This window comes from Trachypithecus francoisi, unplaced genomic scaffold, assembly GCF_009764315.1.
Source record: "Trachypithecus francoisi isolate TF-2019V2 unplaced genomic scaffold, Tfra_2.0 Lachesis_group17, whole genome shotgun sequence".
In the NCBI taxonomy this organism is placed as follows: Eukaryota; Metazoa; Chordata; class Mammalia; order Primates; family Cercopithecidae; genus Trachypithecus; species Trachypithecus francoisi.
In genome coordinates this window covers 51146096-51164330 of record NW_022681462.1, presented here as the reverse complement: position 1 = coordinate 51164330, position 18235 = coordinate 51146096, and the positions used below count along the sequence as shown (strand labels likewise).

General features: G+C 36.9%; 1 protein-coding gene across 15 annotated transcripts in view; it reads left to right on the top strand.

The window, feature by feature from the left end:
- The window catches only part of IL1R1 (interleukin 1 receptor type 1), a 76329-nt gene that overhangs the window by 53533 nt on the left and 4561 nt on the right, over positions 1 to 18235 (top strand). For 13 of the 15 annotated variants that reach the window (XM_033175629.1, XM_033175621.1, XM_033175631.1 and 10 more), the window contains 8 exons: positions 860 to 926; positions 7904 to 8138; positions 8245 to 8434; positions 9255 to 9423; positions 11439 to 11504; positions 14596 to 14713; positions 15473 to 15624; positions 17391 to 17534. In XM_033175629.1, the coding sequence (XP_033031520.1) occupies positions 866 to 926; positions 7904 to 8138; positions 8245 to 8434; positions 9255 to 9423; positions 11439 to 11504; positions 14596 to 14713; positions 15473 to 15624; positions 17391 to 17534 (1135 nt within the window). In that variant the 5' untranslated portion in view covers positions 860 to 865. The remainder of the gene's footprint in view (positions 1 to 859; positions 927 to 7903; positions 8139 to 8244; positions 8435 to 9254; positions 9424 to 11438; positions 11505 to 14595; positions 14714 to 15472; positions 15625 to 17390; positions 17535 to 18235) is intronic. The other 2 variants (XM_033175632.1, XM_033175633.1) reach the window with 1 other exon arrangement.

The window sequence follows — 18235 nt, the reverse complement described above, 5'->3', positions numbered from 1 at the left end:
ACTGCATGTCATTAGAATCGGAATGAGTGTTGTGTTAAAATATTTTGTGTTTTCATATTTATTTACTTATAGCTACAGATAAGAATATAGGCAAATTTCATCTCCCATAAAAATTAAGAGGCAGATGTTTTCAAAGCACAGAATTACATGGCCTACTCTATACATTGCTCCTAAGGTTGAGCAGAGGGGATAAGAGTTTTTTCTCTTTTGTCCTTTCCTCTTTTTTTCATACAAAGTTCATTGTAGATATTTTAGAAAGTATAGAAAGCCCCGACAAGGGGAAACACACCCAACCCAATTTTAATATGTTGTTATCATTTCTTTTAGGTTTTTTGGGTGCATTTCTATGTGGCTATATCCTATTGTACAAGCAATTCAGTATCTTGCAATATAAAATGAAGGCATGACCTTTGAGCTGGCCAAAAGTGTGGGGTGATTTTTGCAAATGGGTCCTGACAGCAGGGGACATAAGTGGGGAACAAATCCTCAGACAAACGGAGGCAAACTGGCTTAGGGGCGAGTGCGTAGCTGACTTTAGATGTAAACTAGATTTGGGGAAATGTAAATGGGATGCAGGACTGGAAATGTATAATGGGACAGAAGGTAGAAATGTTTAAAATCTTAAGTTGTTGAGTTTGTTCTCAATTTTGTGAAAACTTTTTATCTCTTTTCGTTCCCCACCCCATTTTTTAACCAAAAGTCAAACATGATAACATTCATGATGTAGAAAAACCAATTCATCAGTTTGTCTTGGCGGTGAGGGTGGGGACAGGATAGTGTCGGTATATTTAGTTTTAGAGATTTGCTGGAAAAGTAACATTTTTGCTTTTGTCTTTCTTCCATTCCTCCGTTTCTCCAGGAGAATATGAAAGTGTTACTCAGACTTACTTGTTTCATAGTTCTACTGATTTCTTTTCTGGAGGCTGGTAAGTTAAGTATTTCTTTGTGTTCTTATCTGCTAAGAAAATCTGTTATTTAGAATACATGAAGTGCCTTCCCTAACAGTCATGTCTCATACTCATTTCTGTTGAATCCCTGGGCACAGAGCCTCCTGGTCATAGACCTGTATCACCGGAAGTTCCTTTCAGCATCTTCCTCTCATTCTCTCACATAGAGAGTGGGAAACTGAGGCCCAATGAGGTTAAGAGCCCAAGGTCATGTGGCTAGTTTTGGAACAAAAGCTAAAATCTAGGTCTCCCATCTAGGTCCAGGCCTCTTTCCACTGGACTGCTGATTGAAAGTGTGATCCAGGAAATTCTGACTTTCATTTGGAGGAGATATTATGTATAGTCTTTATGAACCCACAGCTGGAAATCATCAAGATACAGTTCTTTTTCTTTTTCTTTCCATTTCTTCATTTTCTCTAATCTGTTCTCTGTGTGCCAGGTGCTAGCTACTGGGGATACAGCAGGGAATAGTGCAGACAGAAATACCTGCCTGCATAGGGTTTATATTCTTGTAGAAGAGAGAGATAACAGATAAGTAGATATATATTGTGTCATATGATGGCAAGTATAGGGAGGAAAAAAGCAGGAAAAAAAAGAGTATAAGGTTTTGTCATTAGAGTGGGCAAAAGGTTAATTTTTTGAATGTGGCCAGAAATAACCTCCCTGAGAAGTTGACTTTTGAGTTCACCTTAAGGAAGGGGAAAAGAGAGCTATTTGGATATCAGATTGGGGTGTGGAAATATTCCAGGCAGCATGTGCAAAGGCCCAGAAGCCAAGAGTATTTGGCGTGCTTTCAGAATAAAAATATCAGTGAGGCTGGAGCATAGTGAGAGATGAGGGAAGTCATAAGGGGCCAGGCTATCTGGGTAATGGCAAGATGGCGCAGGGTTGATTATATAGAATGTTGCACCCTTTTTTAGGGTCTTGGCTTGTAGTCTGGCTGAGATGCGAAAAGTGCAGGGTTCTTTGTTCAAAACCAGAGAGGTGATCTGACTTATGTTTTGATTTCTGTTTTGAGAATAGAACCGAGGGAGCCAAAGAGGGAAATAGAGAAGCCAGTTAACAGACAAGCCATGATGATGGCTTTATCTAGGCAAGAAATGTTGATGGCTTGTCAAAGCGTAGCAAGGAGAAGTGTGAAGCAGACAAATTTTGAAGTATTTTGGGAACAGAATCAAGAGGGATTTGGAGTTGGGTCAGATATGAGGTGTGAGGGAAAGAGAAGAATCAAGAATTATCTTAGGAAATTTTGGCCTTAGCAAACACAAGGTGAAATTGCCATTGATGGGATGGGGAAGATCAGGTTTTCAGACTGGACGTGTTAAGTTTAGCTGTCCATTAGATGTTTAAATGGTGACTTTGATTAGGCAGTCTACAGCCTGAGGGAAAGGTCTGGGTTGCATATTTAAAATTGGAGACCTCAGCAAGCGGCTGGTATAAGAACCATGAGACTGAATGGGATCATGGAGTGTAGTTAGGAAAGGTAAGAACTTTAAGGACTGAGCCAGAGATTGACTTAAATTCCTTGGTCCAGTAAGTTTTCTCCCCTTTGCTGAGGGGCTCCATGTGTGTTGGAGCATACCTTCAACATTAAGGCTGTTTACAACTCTGCCTTAGCCTTCACTTCCTGCTTGTGTATGACCTCAGAGTCATGCAGAAATGGGAGTCTGGTGCCTTCTATGCAAATTCCCGGGCATGCACACAGCCCTGCATACATGGGCACCCTTCTAGGTTCCCCAGGAATGTGTCAGAGCTTTTCAAGGCCCTCTGGAGGTTATGGCTCTGGTATTGCAGCTTTTGGCAGTTGTAAAAAGCAATTAACACTGAGTTTTTCCAGCAAACACCTTGGGGCTAGTGCTTTTTCTGTGGAGCTCTTGGTGAGGTCGATAACAACACCACCCTATGAATGTGACTTTGAGGACCTACTGGTCAAGTCAAAGAGTGGCAATGCTCTGGAAATGGGACTTTTTGAGGTGCTCCAAACCCTCTCTGTTCTTGCAAGCCTGCTGGTTTTCAAAGCCTTTGTGTCTGCAAAGCTCCTGCTATTCATGGCTGTTGTAGAGCTGGGAAGAGTAGGATGGAAGTCATTTAAGTTATAAAGCTACAAACCCTGCTGATCTGCGATTTGGCGTGTTTCTGTTTGTTTCCTTAGTTTCTAATAAATGCTCTTCTGATTATTGCAAGCCTTTGATTTTTGAAATTTTTTGCCAGTCTTTTTGTTGCCTTTATGGAGAAATGATTTATGAGACCCTCCCCCCCAACTCCACCATATTGGAAATCCTGCAAATTCAATTTCTTTGAATAGAAGATAGTATTAATAGATATAGGGCAATTCAGGCTATGTACTTCTTCTCAAGGGAGCTTTAGTAGTCTGGAAAATTTGCTCATTTCATTTATGTTATTAAATTTATTGGCATAACATTGTTTATAATATTCCCTCATGACCCTTTACAAATTATTTTAAAAAGAGATGTCATCTCTTTTTTTTCCTGATTAGTCTGGCTAAAGATTTATCAATTTTATTGTTTTTGTGAAAGAACTGGCTTTTGGTATCTTTGATTTTTCTTCATTGTTCTTCTGTTTTCTATTTCATTGATTTCCTCTCTGATCTATATTACTGTTTTCTTCTTACTTCTTCTGCTACATTAATTACGTTTTTTATTTTCTGTATCTTACCATATTTTGACATTCTGGAAGGTGTTTCATATCTAGGGAGAGACTGCCCCACCAAGGGCTAAGCAGTTCCTAGGTGTGTTGTGGACAGCTTACAGCTTGCCCTTCATGTGAGACTGACTGACCCAAGACTGTACCCCACTCACCTCCTTATCCAACTCTCACACACCCAAACCAATATTACCCCAGCCTCAATCAACACAGGGCCAGGTACCAGAGAACTAGGGACAGCCTGTATGCCCAAAGCCTGCAAAAATGGTTCAAACGGCCCAATCTGAGGCTGTTTATGCTGCCCTGCCTTGCCTTTCCCATGGGAACCCCAGTAAAGACTCTGGCCTAGGCTTTCTTTTTGTTTCTGCTTCTGCCTCCTAACCCAATCTGGTGATTCTGTCTGTGGTTTTGCGTGGTATAGCATACCCCTTCTGTCCAAACCACTAAGTAATACAAATCTTTCAATGGCATTAGTCTCTGTTTTGTCACTCAGTCAGCTCTGTTAATGAAGACCCAGGCATAGAATCTCTGCTTGCTGCTTACTTTGGAATTACTTTGTTGTTTTTCTAGTTTCTTAAGGTAGAAGCTCAAGTCATCAATTTGAGATTTTTAAAAAATATATAGGATTTAATGCTAGCAATTTTCCTCTAAGTACTACTTTCATTGAATGCCACAAGTTTTGATATGTTATGTTTTCCTTATCATTCAGATAAAAATACTTTATATTCTTTTTGATTTCTTTGACTCATGAGTTATTTAGGAGTATGTTAGTTTTCAAATATATGGGGATTCCTTAGATATCTTTCTGTTATTGATTTCTCATCTAATTCCATTGTCACCAGAGAAAAAGTTTTGTCTAATTTGAATCCTTTTAAATTTACTGAGTCTTGGGTTATGGGGAAGAATATGGAAAATTTGCTAAGTTTTATGTGTGCACTTAAAAAAGAATGTAATGTTCTACTGTTGTTGATTGGAATTTTCTGCAAATGTCAATTATGTCAAATTGGTTGATAGTGTTGTTCAAATCTTCTGTGTTGTTACTGATTGTCTGTTTAATTTTACTGCTTGTTCTATCAGTCCTTGTGAGTGGGGTTTCTCTAGTTTCTTGCAGAACTAATTTCTCTAGTTCTTGCAGTTCTATCAGTTTTGGCTTCATGTATCTTGAAGCACTGTTAGCAGCTACATAAACATTCGGTATTATTGTGTTCCTGTTGATTAATGACTTCTTTACTTTTTAAAAATTTATTTGTTTATTTATTTATTCATTTTTGAGACAAAGTCTTCTCAGCTCACAGCAACCTCCACCTCCTGGGTTCAAGTGATTCATGTGCCTCAGCCTCCCAAGCAGCTAGGATTACAGGTGCCCACCAGCACGTCTGGCTAATATTTTTGTATTTTAGTAGAGACAGAGTTTCACCATGTTGGCCAGGCTGGTCTCAAACACCTGACCTCAGATGATTCACCTGCCTCAGCCTCCCAAAGTGCTGGGATTACAGACGTAAGCCACCACGCCCAGCCGACTTCTTTATTTTTATGAAATGCTCCTTTTTTTCTTGTAATTTTTTTACTATAAAATCTACTTTGATAATAATAGTCACTCAAGCTTTAATTAATTTTTATTAAGGTATAGTTGACAAAATCGTATATATTTACAATGTACAATGTGATGTTTTGGTATATGTATACATTGTGAAATGGTTAATCCTAGCTAATTAATCAAACTTTCTTTTCATGAGTGTTAGCATGGCAAATATTTTTCTTTTCTTTTAATCTATTTTTACCTTTATTTATAAAATCTGTGTATGTAGGTGTATGTGTTCATGTTAGGCACCACATAGTTGGGCCTTTCTTTAGCCCATCTGATCATTTCTGCCTTTCAATGAGAGTGTTTAGACTATTTGAAATTTTAGTGTGATTATTCATATATTAGGGCTTAGTTCTGAGATCTTGCTATTTGTTTTTCCATTAGTCCCATCAATTCTGTTATTTTTTTCTCTTTTTTTTTTTGCTGCCTTTTAGATTAATTAGCATTTTTAGGATTCATTTTATTTCCCTTTTTGGCTTTTTAGTCATAACTGTTTGTTGTGTATGTGTTTTTTAATGACTGCTCTGGGGCTTAAATAGCCATCTCTAAGTTATCTCTGTCTGCCTTCAAGTGACACTATACAGTTTCACATATAGTATACAAAGTTAAGACAGTATATACCCATTTCTCCTTTCTTGAACTTTGCCCTATTCTTTCCATACGTGTTACTTCTTTATTTGTTGTAAACTTTATAGCATTTTCTTATTTTTTATTTAAACACTCAGTTTTCTTTAAAGAGATTTAAATAATAAGAAAGATGATCTTATAATTATCCATTTTTGTTGCTATTCCTTCTTTTGTGTAGATTCATTTTCATCTTAGAATATTGTCTTTTTTGAAGGACTTAACATATTTCTTGTAATGCAGGTCTACTGGTGATGACATTTTACAGCTTTGGCAAATCTGAAAAAGTCAATATTTTTTCCTAAATTTTAAATATATTTTCACTGGATATGGAATTCTAGGTAGACTTTTTCTTTCAGTACTTTAACAATATTGTTTTACTCTCTTCTGGCTTGTATTGTTTTTTGAAAGAAGGCTGCATCATTTTTTGTCTTTGTCCTCTGCAATAATTGTGTCATTTCTCCCTGGCTACATAGAAGATTTTATCTTTGTCACTGGTTTTAAACAATTTGACTATTCTGTGTTTGTAGTTCGCTTTATGTTTCTTTTGCTTGGGGTTCATTGTGATTTGGGAGCCTATGTCTACATCAGTTTTGTCACATCTTGAAAAACTTCAAGTATGTTTTCTGTTTTCCACAGTGATTCATATTACATGTATTGAAGTTGTCCTAAGTAAAATAATTCCCTGCCCATTTTATTCTGTTATTTTCTTCTCTGTGCTTAACTCTAGATAATTTCTAACGCTGTGTCTTCAAGTTCACTCATCTCTTTTTTTCCCTGCAGTATCAAATCTGCCTTTAATCCCATCCATTGTTTTTTGTAACTCAACATTATTGTTTTCATCTCTAAAAGTTTTTAAAAATCTCTTTCATGTCTTCACTAATCATGTTTGATCTTTCCTGTAGCATCTTGAATAATACAATAGTAGTAAACTATTTTAATTTTTAAATTTATTAAGCCTATTGTCTGTGTCATTTCTGGGTCAGTTTTGACTGATCGATTTTTTCCCTCCTTGTCATTGGTGGTATGTTACTGCTTCTTTGCATGCCTAATGATTTTTTTGAATGTTAGACATTGTGGATTTTGCCATGTTGGGTGCTGGATATTTTCATATTCCCCAAAATGTTCTTGAGCTTTGTTCTGCCACATGATTGTTACTTGGAAATGGATGAATCCTTTCGGGTCTTGCTTTTAAGCTTTATTAGGATCAGGAAAAAGTTTATTCTAGGCCTAATTTTCCCTAATGACTGAGTCAGAACCCTTCTGGGTACTGTGCTTGATGCCTTATCATTAATGAGGCTTTCCACTCTGGCTGTTGGGAACAGCAACTGTTTCCAGCATTGGGTGTGCTCCACGTGTTACTCCCTCCAGTTCTTTTGGCAATACTCCCTCTAGCCTTGGGTAATTTTCTTATATGCTTACGCTGACTGATAGATACTCAGCTGAAAACTTGGGGGAGACTCTCAGTTATCATGAGACTCTTTCTCCCTGTCATCATGCAGCCCTAAGTACTTGGGGACTCTGCCCTGCAAACTTTTCTACCCAGGTTCTCAGCTCCATCTCTTCAACTCACTGGGCTTTGCCTGTGTTTCTTCTCGGCAATGTCATGGCCTGGCTGTGATTTTGGACAACAGTAGAGCTCACCTCCTTTCTTCCCCATCTTTCTGGGATTTCTGTCCTTTGTTTTCTGATGTTCAATGTCTTGAATACCATTGTTTCATATATTTTGTCCATTTTTTAGTTGTTCATGTGAGAAGGTAAATCCAGTTTCTATTACTCCATCTTGTACTGAAAGGCATGACTCTCCTCCTACATTATCCCCACTTTTTAGATGAGTGAAAAGTGGGTGAAGGAGGTTAAATAACTTGCCAAGGGCACAGCACACAGGCAGTAAGTGACACAACTGGACTTGAATATGCTTCTCAGACTCCCAGGATAATGTCCTTATCACAAGGTTGTGAAGCTTTTATATGTAATGTGAATTGATATATTTAATAATCGGTGTATTTCTTTGTAGATATTAAATCAAGAGACACTGGCAGATTTTTTATATAAATTGCTTCCCCCCTTCTCCCTTTTAAAGATAAATGCAAGGAACGTGAAGAAAAAATAATTTTAGTGTCATCTGCAAATGAAATTGATGTTCGTCCCTGTCCTCTTAACCCAAATGAACACAAAGGCACTATAACTTGGTATAAAAATGACAGCGAGACACCTATATCTACAGAACAAGCCTCTAGGATTCATCAGCACAAAGAGAAACTTTGGTTTGTTCCTGCTAAGGTAGAAGATTCAGGACATTACTATTGTGTGGTAAGGTGAGAGAGGAATTAGTATGTTACAAACGTGTTCTAGTTTCCTGCAGTTGTTAAGGACAGAAATACTTTTAATAATGCTTAACTTACCTATTTTATTTTATTTTAGAAATTCATCTTACTGCCTCAGAATTAAAATAACTGCAAAATTTGTGGAGAATGAGCCTAACTTGTGTTATAATGCACAAGCCATATTTAAGCAGAGACTACCCGTTGCAGGAGATGGAGGACTTGTGTGCCCTTATATGGAGTTTTTTAAAGATGAAAATAATGAGTTACCTAAATTACAGTGGTATAAGGTAATTTTATTTTAAATATGACATTTCACTTTTCCAGAAAATAAAATAGTTCCCTGGACAATAGAATGAATCTGCAAAGTACCTTTTTATTTTGCATATTGTTTTCTCTTTAATGGTGACACTTGATAGGGAACCTAAAAAGAATCATAAGACTGCATTCACTTAATTTGAAGCTTAACTAGAAACTTACTTTCTATTGTTTTTATTTAATTTAATAAGATGTAATTGAGAAAAGTACTAGAAATAGATATTTAAAGAGAAGGCTGATTATAAGCTTAAGGTATTTAAGATATAACTATTTATTATAAAATATACTATGTGTGTTTTATTAACGATATGGTCTTCAAATAACCTGCTAGTTTCCATAACTGTCTTAAAAGTGAATCGACTAGCTTTCCATATAACACCCCATGTTGTGGTATCTTTAATTTGCCTAGTCTGGTGGAACTCAAATGGGGAATCATCTCGTAGAGCATAAGACATACTAAATAAATAGTATCAATGAAGAAATGAAGTGCAGTACTGTTAAGAAACTAATATAGTGTTAACTTCTTTTCAAACATGTTTTTCCTGCAAAATAAATTGGCATTCACTTCTTGTACTATGAAGTCTCATAGACTTGAAAACTTAATGTCATAGGAATATAGTTAACTGTTTCCAAAACACCAATATTAAAACTTACTCTATGTGAGGAAGTTTTCCAGTCTCTTTCTAAAAATATAACATTTGCTAAGGTGAAAAAAATGGAGTTCCTTTGACTGGTAGATTGGGGAAAGTTATTGGTTATTGGTTTTCAATGCTTCTCTCTCCCTTTATCTAGGATTGCAAACCTCTGCTTCTTGACAATATACACTTTAGTGGAGTCAAAGATAGGCTCATCGTGATGAATGTGGCTGAAAAGCATAGAGGGAACTATACTTGTCATGCGTCCTACACATACTTGGGCAAGCAATATCCTATTACCCGGGTAATAGAATTTATTACTCTAGGTGAGTCATAGCTCCAGCCTTAGAAGGTTTAGATCTGGGAAGGCCCAGAGACTATGATTGTAATATTACTTTCATTGTCCATGAAGAAACAAAATCCAAGACGACCTCAGTGATACCACAAAAGTCACATGGCTTTAGTTTTTTTTTTTTTTGTACTAAACACTATGTAATGTTTTTCATTCCTGCTTCAGATGTAGTTTTAATTAAATAGAGACATTATGAGCTGTGTTTTCCAACTGATCTAAGAGGGTTGTTCTTTGGCATGGCTAAAAATGGTTCTTACCGAAAGCTCTGGGGCTCCCTCTGGCTGGAATATGGGAATGTTCTGAGAGCTTGCACTTGGGGAATCTCAGTGAGTCTCAGTGTCTAGCAGTAAGCATGGGTGTGGACACTAACAAGCTTTGGAATAAGTCACATTTCCAGCATCTACCTCCTGTTCGTTCTGTATTAGGTGTTAACCTCTCTAAGCCTGTTTCCTCTTCTGTAACAAGATGATGCAATCTCCCAAGATTATTGGGAAGATTAGAGATATGGGGTCCACTAAACTCATGTGCCTGGTGCAAAGAAATGCTTGGTGCAAAACAGCTATGCAATTAATAGGTGTACGGTGATTGTTCTTGTTCATTTTCTTGTGTCTTTCAATTCTGTGTTAACCATGTTTCATATTGAAAACTGTATCACAACAAAATGAAACAAAATGCACAAATTACCAGGGGACAGTCAGAATGCTCAAACTTTTTGTAAATAATGAGATGTTGTAAGCTTTATGTAACATAAGAAGAGTTATTCCAACCAGAACTTTTTTGTAGGTTAGAGGGGTATCTATTAGTAGTTATGCTGGGACAATAGGTATAAATTGGGACTATCCCAAGCAATCTCAGAATGTGATCACCCTATAAATAGCTTCACTTTTCCAGTTATATAATACTTTATTTTCCTAAAAATATTTTTATTAAATAAAAGTTAATTCCTTGCCATGGTCCTTGCCATTCACAAGCATCAGTGAATCCTAATTTTCAGTGGTCTTTGTATCAAACCATGTTCTTGAGTCTTTAGCAGCCTGTCATTGGGTAGCTCTGGTCTGTCTTTCCTGAAACACAGCAACCAAACCAGCAAGTAGAACCCGAGAAAGAACTGGGCACTGGGGAATACTTAAGCTAGGTTAAGTGTGTTTTAGATACTCTCTGTTCCCTTTTCTGATCCCATTTGTAGAAACAATATACTCTACCCAGGGTGGGGTAATATTTTGTTTTCTTCCCAAGGCCCACCCAAATGATGCTTAGTGCTTTTTGTTCACTCAAGGATTCAAAAATATTTATTAAGTATTTACTATGTTTCAGGAACTGTTATAGGTACACGTTAGGGAACAAAAGAGAGAATATCCTACCTTCATGGTGTTCACTTTTTTTTTTTTTGACTGGGGGAATACCGAGTACTCAATTTTATAGTTTCTCATAGTTTCTTCATGGCTACAGGTCAACCCCTGAAGCCAATCTTTTCATAAATAAGTCAGATTAATTTATGGGGCTCCTTGGTACTTCTTTTTGCCTATTTTAATAAATTACAGCATTATTCCATAACCCTGTAGTTCTCACTACTGGGTCATTACCATAGTCATTAAATGCAAGCAGGTCTAGTACTGATTAGCCCTGCTGGCCAATAACACCCAATTCAAGGAACTAACTTCCCACTACTCTTGCCTTTCCTGATGTGCTTTCACTTATGAGAGGCACTTGTCTGGGGACCCAGGGACCTGGTGATGTGTTTGTTTTTCAGTTGCACCCCACTCTATGGGTTCACAAGGTCTAGCTCTGCCCCAGGGTTCACAGGGTGCTGTGACCTCTGCCTCAGCTTTCTTCCTTCACTTTCTGCCTCCTGTCTCCTGGCATATGTGCTTTGAACACTTGATGGAGTATCTGGCCAGAAGTAATTGAGTATATTTTGCTAAGTGTTGTTGTCACTTGAGATTCTGATCTATAGGAGACTGACAAACCTTACGGATGTGTTTCTTTCAGAGGAAAACAAACCCACAAGGCCTGTGATTGTGAGCCCAGCGAATGAGACAATAGAAGTAGACTTGGGTAAGTGGGCTCCACTCAGGATATGTTGGAATCAGTTTTTTTTTTAAACGTGAGAGTAAGATAAATTGTATCTTTACTATATATAATCCAAGCCATTTACTGAATATATCTATAATTAGAGGGAAAGTGACACAAATTATATCTTAATTTTTTTCTATTTCTTGCCTGTATGGCACACATCTTGCCATGTCTGATATCTCCAGCCCTACTTTTCTGTGGACACTTACTACCATGAAAACACCAACCAGAAACCAAGGTCAAAAGGCCTAGGAACCAGCAATGCTGTTGACTGGTACAGAGTTAAAATATTTAATGACAAAATTAGGATTTGCTGTAATAGTGAATCAATAGAGCAGATGTTACTTATCTCTGAATTAAACAAAAATTATATTTGACATCTTAGAGAACTTCTGAAGAATTAATTATTGTACGACAGGCATCAGCAGTGTTACAATTTCAGGACTGGATTTCTTATGAGCAGATCCAAGCTTTGAGTCAGAAGAGTAAGACTACAGGCCCCAAAGATGGTAGTCATTCTAGAAAAGTACTTTTCCAAGTTAGTGAACATTTTTTATTCAAGAATAAAGAACCCCACAAGCATCTAGTTCTGCACTGTTGAGTGTAGTAGTTACTAGCCACGTAGGGTTATGGACGTGTAAAATTAAATTAAGTCAGTTGATTCATTTAGTTAAATTAAAAATTAGTTCGTCTGTCACATTAGCCATATCTCAAGGCCTTACAGCCACATGTGACAAGTGACTACTGTAGAGACAAGCACGAATATAGAACATTTCCATCATCACTGAAAGTTCTACTGGAAACCACTGATCCAGAGAGAAAAAGTGATTCTTTGTAGCAGAGGACCCAAAATAGGCTGGCCTTGGAATTGCCTTCTGTAATAGTAACTGCATGACAGTAGTCAAGAACCATACAGAGGTTAGAAGGTACATGTTTGTGATCTGCGAATTCTGTACTTGGCGAGTTCTGTACTTGTTATTTATGGTGGAAGGTGGTAGAAAGACATTAGATAGAAACAAAAATGTCAAAACTCACAATTAAATATGGGCCAATAGGCTCTAGAATAATGTTTCTCAACCATCTTTTTTTGTTTTAGATTGTTCCCCTTTAGAGTCTAAAAAGTCTTCCTCCACCTAATTCTCTTTCCTGTCTTCAAATTTCAATACCACAGTTATTTTTATATCTGCTGATATACTGTGGCGCTTTGGAGTACCACAAACCATGTAATATCTAAGGTTTTCTTGCCTCTTCCCCAAGAACCAGGTTTTGCCCTGCTGGCCACAGCCCCTGTTGAAAGTGCCTGCCCCAGAAGTGTGTAATTGAGAGCTCTGATGCCTAGGCTGCATTGATCTCTCAATCTAAAAAAAAAAGCTTCAAATTAGGAAATAATTATTTTAATGTATTGTATTGACAGTGGATCAGAAGCATATAGTACCCTGTCATAAGATTATCCTGAAGGGTGTTAAACAGGCAATAAGATCCCATACCATTACTCCTTAGATGACTTAGAAAAATAGGAATTGAGAGATACTTCCTTAACTTAATAAATAACATCAGTGCAAGCCAATAGTCACTAACATTCTTAATGGTGAAATACCATAGACCTTCTCACTAAAGCCAAGAGCAAGACAAAGATGCCCATGTAACCACTATTACTGAACACAGTCTAGAAGTGCCTATTAATGCAATTGAAGGAAAAAAACAAGGAATGCTTACCACAAGGGAAAAAAGACATTTTTATTATTGTTTTCAGATCATACAAATCCCAAGAAAATTGCTGGGAAATACTAGAATTAATTCTATATAAATTAGTCAGATAACAAATTAACATTTAGAATTAATGTTCTAAAATATAAGACTTTTTTTTAGCAATAACCAGCTGGAAAGCATAATCAGAAAACAGATGCCATTTGCACCAGTAAATGTCTTAGAAGTGTCCATAAAATATCTTAGAAAAACTTTGAAAATATGTGGAATTTATAAGAGAGGAAAAAACTAAAAAAACCCAAAACCCTGAATATTAATCTTAGGAAAACTGAAATTTAAAGCATGCATCCAGCTGGGTGTAGTGGCTCAGGCCTGTAATCCCAGCACTTTGGGAGGCCAGGGTGGACAGATCAGTTGAGGCCAGGTGTTTGAGACCAGCCTGGCCAAGATGTTGAAACACCGTCTCTACTAAAAATACAAAAATCAGCTGGGTGTGGGGGTGCACACCTGTAGTTCCAGCGGCTCAAGAGGCTGAGGCATGAGAGTTTCTTGAACTCAGGAGGAGGTTACAGTGAGCCGAGATTGCGCCGCTGCACTTCCAGCCTGGGTGACAGTGAGACTCTGTCTCATTTAAAAAAATGCAATTAAATAATGGATAGAGGGTTAATAGTTTTTAAAAGCAAGGTCGATGAGCACCAAGCTAACAAAAAGCATGTTGACTCACCGTGAATTCAAGAAATGTAGATGAAAACTTAAGTGACATTTTCTTCTCTCAAAAGGCAATGTCTAACCCAAAACACTTGTTATCTGGTGGTTTTGGGGAAAATCGTGCTCACATACTCTCCTGTAGAGAGTGTAGACTGATACAGCCTCACTAAAGAGAGGGGGTTAGCTTTTAAAATATGTTTCTTTAATTCAATCCTACTTCCAGATTTTAATACTTCAGGATGTGTACAAACAAGGATATTCATTAAAATATTAATCTTAATAATGAAAAATTAGGAAATTGTGTTCATCAGTAGGAAATAGTTAATCATAGTGTATATGTATTATGGAGTGCTAAGCAGCCATGACGCAGTCCATTTTGGAAGACAAATCATGTGGGCCCAAATTCCCAATCCACAGTAATTTCAAAATAGTAGGCAATAAGACCCCATTTCAAAAATCACACGTGTTCACAGAGAAGATAAGGAATGAGATACATAAGGTTACTAATGGTGTTTTTCTCTGGGTGGTGGGTTTAGGGTAATTTTTCTTTTTCTCTGTGCATTTCTATATTTAAAATTTTAATTCAATAGCCATTTATTAATCTAGCTAGATCAGAAAAGATCAATTAATGTTACGATTAAAAATACATTCTTTGCAGGATCCCAGATACAATTGATCTGTAATGTCACTGGCCAGTTGAGTGACACTGCCTACTGGAAGTGGAACGGGTCCTTCATTGACGAAGATGACCCAGTGCTAGGGGAGGACTATTACAGGTATGTATGCTCAGAGTCATTCACAGTTTGGTATTAAATCCCACATGGTATTTTCTATAACCTTGTTGGTTTAGTTTAAAAGCAAGTGTTAGTTGTTCCTCACCCTTTGCTGCCCTTTTTATTTTGCTAAGTAGAATTTACAAGATCTTGTACATTTAAGATAAAAAAAAACATGCCATTGTGGTGCAAATTACAGGCCACTAGAAGCCTTTCTCTTAAGTTATACATGTTGCAACATTTCAACGAAGCAATTATCTTTCATTATTCTTCATATTCCTCAAGTAGCTTAGAAGAGACTCATTAATGAGCTCAAGAATCAGGCAATCCACACTGCTCTCAAAAGCCTCTACTGGTTTCCTACTGCTCATTTATGGGACAAGGATCTCCTGGCTTCCTATGACTTCTCCTTCACATCACCTGCGAAGCACTTTGTCATCTGCCCCAATCTCCTCTGTTTAGTATATTGTATATTATTCTCTGTGCCCCATGGAGACCACAAAGCATTTGTCTACATTTTTCTTCTTGGAAGTGGTAATTTTTTTGCTTTCTCTGCTCCTGAGCCTGTTACTGATAGTGGTCTTGGGGTTGTAAAATCTCAGATTAGTGTTGCCAGCAGTCTGAATGTTTTGACTGTGATTGGGCAGGGTGATTATTTCAGCTGCAGTTTTGTCACCAATAAGGAAATACACAGGGTATACATGTCTTATTTGTAACTGAGGCAATTTACTTACACAAGTTTATTTACTCTCTCTCGAATAGTGTGGAAAATCCTGCAAACAAAAGAAGGAGTACCCTCATCACAGTGCTTAATATATCAGAAACTGAAAGTAGATTTTATGAACATCCATTTACCTGTTTAGCCAGGAATACACATGGTATGGATGCAGCATATATCCAGTTAATATATCCAGGTAAACAACAAGCTAATTGAAACACAATTTTGTTTTACCGTAGTAAGATTCCATGACCTTGGAGTTTGAAATGCCATTTCCTCTGCTTAGAACACTCTTCACTTCCGCATTATCTAGGTAACTTCTATTTCTCTTTTACTCTCTCTTCTTGGAAGCTTTTCTGTCCTGCTGCCTGCCCTTAACCCAGCTCTCGGCCCCAAGAGAGGAGGTTAGGGCCTCTGTATCTACTTCTGTAGCACCATATGTCACAGGATCTATGGTACTTAGTTTTCTATACTTAACTGTAAATTCTGTGATGGTGGCAACCATTTATCTTAGTAATCATTCTATTTCCACAGCTAATGGCAAGTTAGCTCTGGTACATTGTAGGTACCTAATGAATATTTTGAAGTAAGTGACTACATTGATGGATACATAGAGTAAGATTAAATAAATATCCACTTTCAAAGAGGACATCAGAAGTCACTGGGTTTCATGAATTGGTATAATAAAACATAATATTGAAAGTATTTGTGAAACATTTTAAGGTAATTTGTGGTTTAATTAAAAATAGGATATTGTAATTGTGTGCATGGGAAGAATATCTGAAAGACCCTAAAAATTAACTTCTGTCTCTGTTTAAATACTAGCAGCATACAAATAGAAATTACATTTAAAAGATAACATTTACAGTAGCATCAAAAATCATCAAATACTTAAGAATAAATCTAGCAGAAGCTGTTCAAGACCTCCGTAATACAAACTAAAAAATATTGAGATAAATCAGAGAAGAACTAAATGGAGGGATATACAATGTTCATAGATTGAAAGACTCAATATTATGAAGATGTCAGTTCTCCCCCACATGAATGTATGGATTCCAAACAATTTTAATCCAAATCTCAGCAGCATTTGTGCAAGTGAGAGTCGGTGTTTGTATGGGTGTGTTTTTGTGGACACCTGTAAAAGTCACAGGGAACTGTAAAGGACCAAGTATAGTCCTGGTGGTCTTAAATAGGAAAAATAAATCTGGAGGATTATTACTACAGGCATCATGATCTTGTATGAAGCGACAGTACTTAAGATTGTAAATGTGAACTATCATTTGGGCCAGCTGGTTATTTGTCTGGAAAATGGTATACCTTGATTTCTATTTTGTATCCAAATCATCTAAATTGGAAAAGTAAATAAAGCTTTTAGATTCCCTTTTCTGGATGCTTACATGGTTCCTGATATTTAGAAGGTAATTTCTTTTTCTTTCCTCTTTCTTCTTCTCTAGCTCCCTCCCCATCACCTACTCCATCTGCTCCCTGACTTCCTCTGTAATTACTGGATAACTAAGTAGAGAAGGAGGCCAGGAGAATGTGGAAATGTGAAACTTCCCTAAGCCTCTACCTGTTTCCCTTTCCACCAGTCTTTGGCTTTACCCAATGGACTCTCTGACCTCAGGGAACTTTTGTAGGCTTTTGAGTGATTTTAACTTTTCCCTGTTTTACTGTGGAATGCTGTATCCTGTGGTCTTTGGTATTTTTGTTCCGTGTTATTGTATATTATGCTATTTAGGTAGAAACTTCATAGAATGCACCTTAGTTTTATATAATCCGTGCTAGATTGCTTTGTACATTAGTATCCATTACAAAGTGATAATAATGAATGAGTTAATACTGTCTGAATGCAGGCCAGTCCCAAATATGGTCTTTCTGAGATGAAGATCCTTAATTTGCTGTGCTCAAAGTTTTAATTCTTTTTGGTTCTAATTTTTTTTCTCCTCTTTTTTTTTGCTATAGTCACTAAATTCCAGAAGCACATGATTGGTATATGTGTCACGTTGACAGTCATACTTATGTGTTCTATTTTCATCTATAAAATCTTCAAGATTGACATTGTGCTTTGGTACAGGGATTCCTGCTATGATTTTCTCCCAATAAAAGGTATAATTGTGCATTCCGTGCAGTTTTTCTTGTTGGAGATAGGGGATAGTTAGGAGATGTAGAAGATGACTAAGAGGGTTTTTATTTAAGTTCTAAAATGAAAAGTGGCATATACAAGAATATTAGTTATTCTTACACAGAATTATAGTTTTATAACTCATTAGGCTGAATATCATTGTTTTCTAAGTTCCTGCCTCAACATTCATATTGGTAGAATAAACAGGTATTTAGAGCATCTGTTTATAAATTCAGTTATGCATAAGCCATTGGGAGGCCTTGCTCTGTGATGAGTAGGACAGACGTAGATCTTACCTTAATGAAAGAAATGAAATGACTAGATCTTTGTGCATCAGGGAGGTCCTCTCTCTCTTCTTTATTTAAACTTTGCAAAAAAAAAAAAAAAAAAGGAATACCACAATGTCTAAAAAAAATGAATGGATAGAATTCAGGGCTGAGACCTTTGGGGAAGAAGATGAGAACAGTGAGACTTTAAGGATGGCTCTATACTAAGAGTATACGAGGCAGCCTCCAAATACAAGAGCAAATTTGCTGTAAAACACAAGAAATAGAAACCTTGTAAGGGATGAACACTTTTTAAAGGGATTATATTTTTGGTATTGCTGCTTCAGTCATGCCATTGTACAAAAAAAGATGAATAGTTCATTATGAAATGAATGTTTGTGATATTAACTTTATCAAAT